This window comes from Cebus imitator, unplaced genomic scaffold (genome assembly GCF_001604975.1).
Source record: "Cebus imitator isolate Cc_AM_T3 unplaced genomic scaffold, Cebus_imitator-1.0 Scaffold24, whole genome shotgun sequence".
Lineage (NCBI taxonomy): Eukaryota > Metazoa > Chordata > Mammalia > Primates > Cebidae > Cebus > Cebus imitator.
The window spans coordinates 9,965,813-9,976,307 of NW_016107339.1; the positions used below are offsets into that span (position 1 = coordinate 9,965,813).

Sequence of the window (10,495 nt, forward strand, 5' to 3'; positions counted from 1 at the left end):
AAAAAAAAAAAAACAAAAAAAACACCCCAAATTGTAAGAGGAAAAGGTTTGACTGCACTAAAATTAAAATCTTGTGAATAACAAGAGACATCAAAGCAAAATAAAAGACAAGAAATAGAGTGGGGAAAGATAGGTGCATTGTGTATGGCTGGCGAATGGTAAGTGTACGGAATGTATAAAGAACACCTACACATTAAAGAAAAAAGATAACTTGGTAGGAAAAAATAGGGAAAGGTGGTGAGCAGGCAAGGTACAGAAGAGGAGACGTCTAGTGGTCAGTAAGTACACAGGGATACTAAGCATCTCTAGAATCAGGATAGGTAGATTACATACAATAGATGAGGTAGAATTTCACATTCATTCAATCGGCATAAGATTTTCGAGTGTGACATTGTGGGGAAATCAGAACTCATATCTGCTGCTTATGATTAAATTGGTACAACTGCTTTGTAATTAATCAAAGGCATTAAACAAAGTTAATGACACACATACCCTAGAATGATATACATTCCACGTGAGCAGGGGCAACACAAACAAGGAAGTTTGTAACAACAAAGAAATTGGTCATGTCCATCAATAAAATGCCTAACTGTACTGTGGTATAGGAATACAGAGACTTGAAGAAAAACCAGAGGCCCAGCTCTGGTTCCTTTTCAGCTTCTAACTGATGATGGGACTTCTGCTTCTGCATAGGATGCTCTCCCCAAGATAGTCTTGGGCTCATTCCCTTACCACCTTCAGGTCTGTGCGTAAATTCCACCTGCTCAGAGAGACTCCCCGACCCAGCCTCTGCACCCCTTAACACTGTATTGCTAAGCAGGGCAATTTAAAGGATAAGAATATAGACTGTGGCCAGACTGGATTCAAATTCTAGTTTTACCAAGTGATATCTGTATGACTGTAGGAAGTTATTTAAATTTTCTGTGACTCAGTTTCCTCCTCTGTAAAATGGAGATAATAGTTTTCACCTAGAAGGGCTGTTGTGAGGACTGAAGGAGTTAATATGCCAGAGGTAGAAGAGTCCATGATATAAAGGAAGTGCTAGTTAAAAGTAACTTGTATGGCTGTTAAAATGAATGAATGAACTAGACTGGAGTGACATTGACAAGTCTCATAAACATGCTGCTGAGTGGACAGAGCGAGTTCCACATATACCTCACCCCTCCCTGGACTTCTGCCATAATTATGAGCAGCCCACAGCCTAGTCCTTGATTATACCCCACTGCTTGATGTCCTTTTCACAGGTTTTAGTTCCCACCACTGCTGTCCATGACCATCACAGCCTGGCCAAGGCGGTTTGCAGTAGTATTCATCAAACTGAATGAGGATGAGTTAAATTAGTTCTGAAAAGTCCCTCCCTCCCTCCCTCCCTTCCTTCCTTCCTTCCTTTTTCTTCCTTCCTTCCTTCTTTCTCTCTCTTTCTCTTTCTCTCTCTTTCTCTTTCTCTCTTCTTTCTTTCTTTCCTTTCTTTCTTTCTTTTCTTTTCTTTCTTTCTTTCCTTCCTTCTTTCTTTCTCTCTCTCTCTCTCTTTCTCTCTCTCTCTCTCTTTCTCTCTCTCTCTTTCTCTCTTTCTCTCCTTCTCTCCTTCTCTCCTTCTCTCCTTCTCTCCTTCTCTCCTTCTCTCTTTCTCTCTTTCTTTCTTTCTTTCTTCTTTCTTTCTTTCTTGTTGGAGCCTCCCTATATTGCCCAGACTTGTCTTGTTGTCTTGAACTGGACCCACACAATCTTCCTGCCTTGGCCCCTCAAAGTGCTGGGATCACAGTCATGAGCCACTGTTCCGGATGCTGTATTTTAAGATGACATAAAGACAGAAGAGTGAGGGTCGTGGAGCAGATGAGCAGCGAAAGTGCCTGGAAAGGGAGAGAGAATCCCCGTGCCAGGTGTTACCAGGGCGGGAATTCTGTGACTCCAGGACAGAGTCGGGAGTGTCACCCCAGCCCCTTTCCAAAGGCCTGGAATCCACCGGGGAGGAGCCATTAACGACTACATTCACAGAAGACTGTGCATTAGAAAGATCTGGAAAGATCCATGCCGAGCCCTTAGCACTGGCTACAGGAGGCAGGGTGGGATTAGGGGCCACCAGGCGAATGGAGGCTTTCTTTCTACTCCTTTTAGAGTCTGGCTTTGTCACCCAGGCTGGCGTGTAGTGGCACTATCTCTCACAACCTCTGTCTCTGGGGTTCAAGCAATCTCTCGCCTCAGCCTCCCAAGTAGCTGGGACTGTAAGTGTGCACCACCACGCCTAACTAATTTTTGTATTTTTTTTTTTTTAGTAGAGAAGCGTTTTCGCCATTTGGCCAGGCTGGTCTTGAACTCCTGATCCACCTGTCTCAGTCTCCCAAAGTGCTGGGATTACAGACGTAAGCCACCACGACTGGTCTCTCTCTACTCTTTGTACTTTTACTCTGGACATTTTTGCATTGTTTGAATTTTGTCCAGTGAGAAAAACATGTTTATTACTTGTGAGATATTAAAAAGAAAAAATTATCTTATACATTAGAGGTACTCAGTGAATGGGCATTACTATTATTCTTTAAAACAAAGACTTTCCACCCAGCATAGGGGTCCCCAGACAGGAAGCACCCGGCTTGGGCTGGGAGGAGGCTCCTGTCTGCAGCCTCTTTCTCACACAGTCCAGCTGGCCCTTCAGCAAGTCACATTGGCTCTACTTTCAAAGCACATACTGAATCCTATCTCATCCCTCATCTAGTTTCTACCTTGCTCCTTCCAACACACTCTACCCATCGGTCAGAGATCTTAGGAACCCTAATCAGGTGGCTGCCATATTCTGAACACTGGCCATGTGCCAGGTACTGTTCTAAGCAGGTATACATTTTAACTCAGTTAATCCTATAACCAGGGGTTCCCAAACCCCAGGCCATGGCCCCCCGTCTGTGGCCTGTTAGGAACCAGGCCACACAGCAGGAGGTAAGCAGCAGGTGAAGCTTCATCTGTATTTAAGCATCTGTAGATGCCATCTGTATGCAGCGGCTCCCCACCGCTCACATTACCACCTGAGCTCCGCCTCCTGTGGGATCAGTGGCAGCATTAGATTCTCACAGGAGCCGGAACCCTATTGTGAACTGCACATGGGTGAGATCTAGGTTGCACGCTCCTTATGAGGATCTAATTCCTATCACCCGCAGATGGGACCATCTACTTGCAGGAAAACAAGCTCAGGTCTCCCACTGATTCTACATTCATTATGGTGAGTTGTATAATTATTTCATTATATATTAAAATGTAATGATCATAGAAATAAAGTGCACAACGAATGTAATGTGCTTGAGTCATTCCGAAACCATCCCCCACCAACCCTGGTATGTGGAAAGATTGTCTTCCACAAAACCAGTCCCTGGTGTCAAAAAGGCTGGAGACCGCGGCTATAACAACGCTGGGAATTCGGTGCTATTAAGATCTCCCTTTTCTAGATGGAGAAACGTTCAATAACTTGCCTCAGACCCGCATCATGAAACAGCAGAGCTGGGATCCCACCTGAGGAGCGCATGCTCTCTGCCCCCTCCCCACCTGCTGTCACAGCCTCCCGTGCTCCTCAGGTGAGATCAGAGCTTACTGCTAAGGCCGCACGACCTGGCCCCTGTCCACCTCCCACCACCTTGCTCCACACCACAGGCGTCATGGCTGCTCCTCCACCAGGAATTCTCCTTCTCAGGAGCTCCCAATAACGTATTCTGTCACTCTACCCGGCTCTAGGCTTGAAGGTCACCTCCTCAGAAAAGCTGCCCTCACCACCTTTCGAAAATAGTCCCCATTTGATTCTCAGCCCCTTTCCTGCTGTAATCTTATTCGTAGGTCGTATCGCTTCCTGACCTTACACTTCAAGCCTTGTTTGAAGGTTTATGATCTTTTTCTCTAGAAGTTCTGCTCCACAAGAACAGGGACTTTGTCCTCAGTGCCTCGAACAGAGCCTGGCCCAGCACAGGAGCTCCGTAATGAATGAATGCCCCCTAAGACAGCGCACTAGGCTGCTGGGACTGTTCCTCGGGGCTGCTAGGCGTATCTGCTCCCCGGCCAGGATGGTGCTCTCTCTCTGGGTCAGCAGTGCAGCAGTCCTTCCTGCTGAGGCCCCTGGCAGGGCAGAAGGTGAAGGAAGAGCTTCTCTATTCTCTCCCCACCCGTTGCTAATCTTCCACCACTCTGTGCTCCCTTCTGTCTACCCCTCCAGCCTCAGGGCGTTCATCTTTCCAGCCACCTGGAAATGGTGGGCACATCCGTCCACCTCAGCGTGATGGAGAGTTGAAGAGTGACCTCTCCCCAGCGTATTCACATTTTAAAAGAGGCCAGGCAGGGCAACACTGAAGCCCGATGTATGACCGCATGGCCAGGTAGCTTCTTGCAGCACCACATTTGATGTTGGAGGGAGATACTGCCCTTTACTCTCCCAGGCGCCGGGAGACAGAGCATCTCAGAGGTAAGGGCACTGAGGGAGAGGGACAGGGGTCCAGGCTCACCCTGCAGGTCAGAGACTGGCGCCTGGCAGACCCCAACCTTCAGATGTCCCAGCTGCTGCCGTCATACTCCACTCAGCTCTTCCCTTCCTTTCCTGCCACCCAGGCCTGGCTTTGTTCCCTAAAAAATCCCCAGCCTCCTTCAGGCTCATTCTGCCTCGATGGAATCCCCCCAGAGACTTTCCAGGGGACCCAGAACACAGGCCTTACCCTTACCCATTTCGATCCCGCAGATGGCCAGGGCAGCGATCACAGCACCTGCAGATGTCCCTGCGAAGCGGTGGGCTGTTTTCAGCATCCGGGGGGCCAGGTCCCGCAGGGCGTCCACGGCCCCGGCCTGGTAGAAGGAGAGGAATCCACTGCCGGAGAAGGAGATGGAGTGGGGGGTGTCCGGGTCCCCCTTGAACACCTGTTCTTCCATCTCTTCGGCCTCTGGCTTTCCGTGGAAGGAGGGACCACCCGTCAGCACTTGCCTGCCTGAGCCCGGGCTGCCGCTCCCTGCAGGAACTCCCTGCCCAGCTTCCCTGCCAGCCCGGAGCCTGGAATGTGGCTGTCCCTGTCCGGTCTGCTGGAGCAACCACAGGCTGCTCGGGCAGCTGCCTCAGCCTGCTAAGCTCTGCCAGGAGGCAGCCCCAAAAGTTGGAAAGGGGCCCCAGGACAAGATGCAGAAGGCCTCCCTGGTGTGTGAGCAGGGTCCTGATCCTGTGAGCCCCTCGCCGGCCTCATTTCTTGGCTACATTCATCTCGGGCACGGGCTCCTCAGCCCTCTGCCCATCCGTGGTACACAGAGCCGTGTTCACTGCTCCCCACACAGGGCCATGCCCAAGGAGGCGGGCTCTGCCCAGCCCTCAGCTGCAACATTCAGTTGCAAAACCTCTGTAATGGTTATCGGGCACCTCCCTCCCCGACATGCTGCTGCGGCCGTGAAGGGCTTCCAAGCCTGCCTCCCTCCAGAAGGATGATGCCCGCGCTGTCTTTTCTGGACAGGTCCCCCAAAAGAGATGCCCCTTCTGGGCTCCTTCAGGCGGTGTGGTATGTGTGATGTGTTACACAAGCATTTTTATTTGTTCTTCTTACAGGAGCGCCCCTTCATTTATTCACTTGTTTATTTACATGTTAGCATCGGCCCTGGGTAAAACTGTCGGAGAAGTTTGACTTTGGGGGCTCCACCCACCACCGCCTCTGCACCTCTCACTGTCTCCTCCTGGGCCCTTCGCTGACCCCGTGACCTTGGTCAGTGCCTTCTCACCAAGCCCCACGCCCTCATGCTATCTTCTAACTGTTCAGGAAGAAGTCAGCCTGAAATCTAGATCATTGTAAGTGTGTGAGGCTTCGTGTTGTATGTTTTACTTCCCGCTCAGAAATGAGAAGTTTGAGATAGCAATGTTTAACTCCAAGGATGAGCAGCTGGGGAGGTCACCTGGGGGGACGTCGGGGTCAGGGCAGAGAAACGTTTTGGTGAGGGAGGTGGACCAGGGTTAGCTCCAGGGGCCGCGGTTCCACCCCCTGAGGAGCCACATAATGTGGTCCTAATGAGGAGGAGGAGTGGTCCTCACACCCAAAAAATGTCCCCTCATGGAGATATCACAAAGAAGACAAGATTGCCTCTCCTTGCTCCCCTCAGAGACCACACAGCAACAAAAGCAGAATCAGAATCAAGACACCAAGTCCTACACCAAGTGCCAATCCAGCTCCAGCCTCTCTGTCAGGATGAGATATCATTGGTGTCCCCGCCCCTGGGGAGCTCACACCATTCTGGTGGACTCACTCATCTACATAAGAATTCCACAGGGAGGGCAAGGCCAGTCTTCAATTAGGAGGGAGTTTTCTAGGCCAGCTCGGTGGCTCACGCCTGTAATCCCAGCGCTTTGGGAGCCCAAGGTAGGTGGATCATGAGGTCAAGAGTTCAAGACCAGGCTGGCCAAGATGGTGAAACCCCATCTCTACTAAAAATACAAAAATTAGCCGGGCGTGATAGCACACGCCTGTAATCCCAGTTACTCAGGAGGCTGAGGCAGAAGAATCGCTTGAATCCGGGATGTGGAGGTTGCAGTGAGCCAAGATCTTGTCACTGCAATCCAACCTGGGTGACAGGGCAAGACTCCGTCTCAAAAAAAAAAAAAGAGGGAGTTTTCTGTCTTGGGTAGGTAATTCCAGGCATATAATTGCCTCAGGTTGAAAAGAGACCTTTAGATTAGATGTGTAACAGATAAAGTTTGTGTGTATGTATGTGTGTGTGTGTGTGTCCCCGCGTGCAGCTATGCATGTGTGCGTGTGTGTGCAGAGATCTGAGGCATTCTGCTGGGGTGGGGGCGGGTATGTCAGGGTGGAGTCTAGTCAGCTTTTGGACAGCAGAGACCCTGTCCCCTTCCTGGGAGGTCAGTTCAGCTCCAGTGAGTACTTGCGTGCCCAGCGCTGTGCCATGTTGGGGCCCTGCGGACAGGAGTACATAGAGGCTCCATCTTCAATTCATATATTTGCAGGCTTCTTGGGAATGAGACAGGCAAATGTGAAATAAGCAGAGAACCATATAAGGCAATCTATAATTAAGTACTAAACGGTGCAGGGCTGAGATTCCTGCCAGGAAAGTTAGGAGGTGGGGCTGAGCAGTGTGGGCTGGAACATCTGAGGAACTGTGCCGCGGAGCCGCCGAGCTGTGGGCTACGGGGCCCGGAGGCAGCGGGGAGGAGCAGGCAGGGCACTGGGACCAGGCGTAGCAGGAGCCCCTTACACAGAAGGGGAGGGGTGTCCTGGAGCCAGTTTCACAGGACAAAGGGCTTTGGATGAGAGGCCTTCCAAGTCATGACGTTGGATCCCAGCTCTGCTGTTTACAAGCAGTGTGGCCTTTGCATGATCGCTCTGGACCTCAGTTTTCCTCATCTGTGAAAGGAACAACACTGTCATTCCTGTGCTGCCCAGTAGCTGTAAGGCTAGAGGTAATAGCTGCAGGGTGCCTGGCACAGGGCAGGCCTGTGGTTACCAGAGGGTAGTAAGAGCCAAGGCTTCTGGAACAGATGGACCCCAGAGTTAAGGTAGAATAGAGAGGCAGGGTCCAAAGGGGAAGGCTTGATCCACATGTGACATGCAGAGGAGCTTGGAGGGGTCTCAGGCAGCAGAGCCTTGGAAGAAAGATGTGACTGAGGCTGGAGGCTGGTGATGGCCAGGCCAGGGAAGCAGCTGCAGGAAGACAAGTGAATGAAGTTATTGCTGCAGAAGATTCTCAGGGGCAGGGACTGGTTGGATGGGCAGGGTGAGTCATGGCGGAGGCCTCGCTTTTAGCCTCGGGGTAGGGAGGAGTGGGGCTGTCTTCAGCACAGCTGGGGAAACTGGGACAGACCTGGGGAAGCTGGGTGGAGGATGATTTTACTTTACAATGCATCTGAGAAGACAGCAAGACATTGGCGCTATCCACGGAGGGGGTTGGCAGGGATGGCACCAGAAGAAAGGACAGAGACCCCTGCCACTGAGGCAGCAGAGAAGGACAAGCAGGTGCAGGAGGGCATGGGGTCATGCTGAAGGGAGGACAGCTATGGACAGGTTTCTTTTTCCAGGTCATCCCAGTGAAACAGAAAGTAAGGCCACCTGCTGTACATGGGCTGCAGGCACCTGGGGGTGCTGGGGACCCACCACCCCTTCAAAGAGAGCACATCCTGACATGGCCTCTGTTGTCCCCACCTCCTCGGACCTGGCTGACTTGCATGAACACACATATGTTTCTGTTCCCTGTGGACATGGAGACTGCAGTGCCGCACAGCCTCTTCCATGCAAACACGCCAGCCAGAAATCCGTGACTGTGCCCGGGAAAGCAGTGGAGGAGCTGCTAACCTGGCCCCCAGTGGCTGGGCCTGGTAGACAAGGCTGGGCTCCACAGCTGACAAGGGCTGGTGAGCAGCAGGCCTCAGCCTGTCCTCTGCTGGCTGCTAAACTCTTGAGAAGCTTCCTCTCATTCACCCTCGTTCTTGACCTTCTACGCATGCCCTAAGAACATCAAGTAAATGACATCGAGGAAGACTCGATTTCCAGCACTTGATTTTTAGTCATCTCATGATCTTTGCAGGTGTTTTTTAACTACATTAACACTGCTTGTGTGACTCATCAGTCCCTGAGGAAGTCATGCCCGAGAAACAGATTGCTTATCACACACACTTCCAACAAAACAACCCAAAATGAATTTCTATAGGAACCTGGACTCCCTGTAAGTTTAAGACATATGAAGCTGCCTGGGATGGATACCGGGGAAAAAGATGCCCATTGATTCCAGATTGGCTTTGCCTCGTGGGGTATCACCCTCTGCTTACATCCCGAAAATGTTGATTTAGTGAAGAACTCAGTGGTTTCTTGATTCAGTAGAGTAGGAAGGTCACAACATCACCCATGAATATTTGTGCCAAAACAATGTCACTGGAATCTAATTGAGGCCTCACTTCCAGCTTACAGTAAATACGAAGTACAAACAATCAGACAAACGGAGGTGAGAACAATCAGACAAATGCAGCCTGTGAGAGGCTGGCAGAGACCGTTGCTGGCACCAGCAGCCATCTCCAGCCCACTTACTCCGTGCCCACCTCCAGGTAAAGCATCTGAAAAGCCTGGTCCTTGGTTTCAGCTAAGGGTGAATCATGGGTTCATCAGGCCCCATTCCCCTGGATAATGAGAAGTAACAGGGACTCTGCTGGGTGGCTTCTTAGATTTTCCTCCTTGATAAAAGGAAAAAGACACATGGGGAGCCCCTTGTAGCTCCATCTCCTTTTCTTCCTGCCAGAGACACTGTCCTGGGAGCACAGGGTGTGTGGACCTATGACAGTTGTTTTCCATCCGTCAGGGGAAAGGTGGCAGACACACTAAGTGTATTAGTTATCCAGTGCTTCATGACAATTTACCCTGAAACATGGCACTTTTTTTTTTAAATTATTATACTTTAGATTCTGGGGTACATGAGCAGATCATGGAAGATTGCTGCATAGGTACATTCATGGCAAGGTGGTTTGCTGCCACCATCCCCCCATCACCTATACCTGACATTTCTCCCCACATTATCCCTCCCTCACCCACCCTCCCGCTGTCCTTCCTGTAGTACCCCCGCCCCCACAAAGGGCACTTTGAAACAATAAGAACATACTATCTCACACCATTTTTGAGGGTCAGGAAACTGCTTAGCAGGTGGTTCTGGCTCTGCATCTCTCAAGCTTGCATTCAGGCTGACAGCCAGGGACGCAGTCATCTCAAGGCTCACTGGAGCTAAAGAACTCACTTCCAAGCTACCCTCCTGGTTGCCCGTGGGTATCAGTTCGTGGTCAGTGTTGACAAACACTTGCGTGCCTCATGATGTGGGCCTCTCCACTGTGCGGCTCACAGCTTGCAGATGACTTTCTTCAGCGAGAGATGAAGAGAGTGAGAGTAAGAACGAGGGAAGGAGAGCGTGTGAGCCCAAGACAGAAGCTGCAGTCTTTTATAACCTAATCTCTGATATAGTCCCATCTACATTCTGTTGGTCGCATAGACCAGCTCTGGTAAAATGCAGGAAAGGCGTGAATAGTAGAGGGTGGATATTACTGAGGGCAAATTTGAAGGCTGGTTAAGGCACCAAAAATCGTATAAGAAAAAGCCTGTGTCCGTGCTGAGATCCTTGTGTGATTGCAACAACCCCCGCCTCCGTTTGTGTGTGTGTGCATCCTGCGATGTCAGGTAACTCAACGTCTTTGTTTTTAGTCACTGTTCACTTGATATTTGCTGTTGAAAACCTCACGGCCAATGCAAGGGCTTTGAAATACTTCTAGAAAAATATAGCCCTTAATTTGAGAAGAACGAATGAAATATGCCCTTTGCTTTTAGTAAAAACAAAAGAAATACTTTAAGGTATAGATATTTTGTTACTGCAGTTAAAATAACTGACTCATGAAAATTCTGAAAAACTAAATTTGAAAATTTGTATTTTTTAAAGAAATTTTTTAATCACTTTTTTTTTTTTTTTTTTTTTTTTTTTTTTTTTTTTTTTTTTTTTTTTTTTTTTTTTTTTTTTTTTTTTT

At 49.7% G+C, this 10,495-nt stretch overlaps 1 protein-coding gene across 1 annotated transcript in view; it reads right to left on the reverse strand.

Moving 5' to 3' along the window:
* PNPLA1 (patatin like phospholipase domain containing 1) overlaps positions 1-5,247 on the reverse strand; it is a 43,898-nt gene extending 38,651 nt beyond the window's left edge. The window contains exon 1 of the mRNA XM_037736250.1: positions 4,686-5,247. Within this exon, the coding sequence (XP_037592178.1) occupies positions 4,686-4,890 (205 nt within the window). The 5' untranslated portion in view covers positions 4,891-5,247. The remainder of the gene's footprint in view (positions 1-4,685) is intronic.
* Between the last annotated feature and the right edge of the window lie 5,248 nt (positions 5,248-10,495).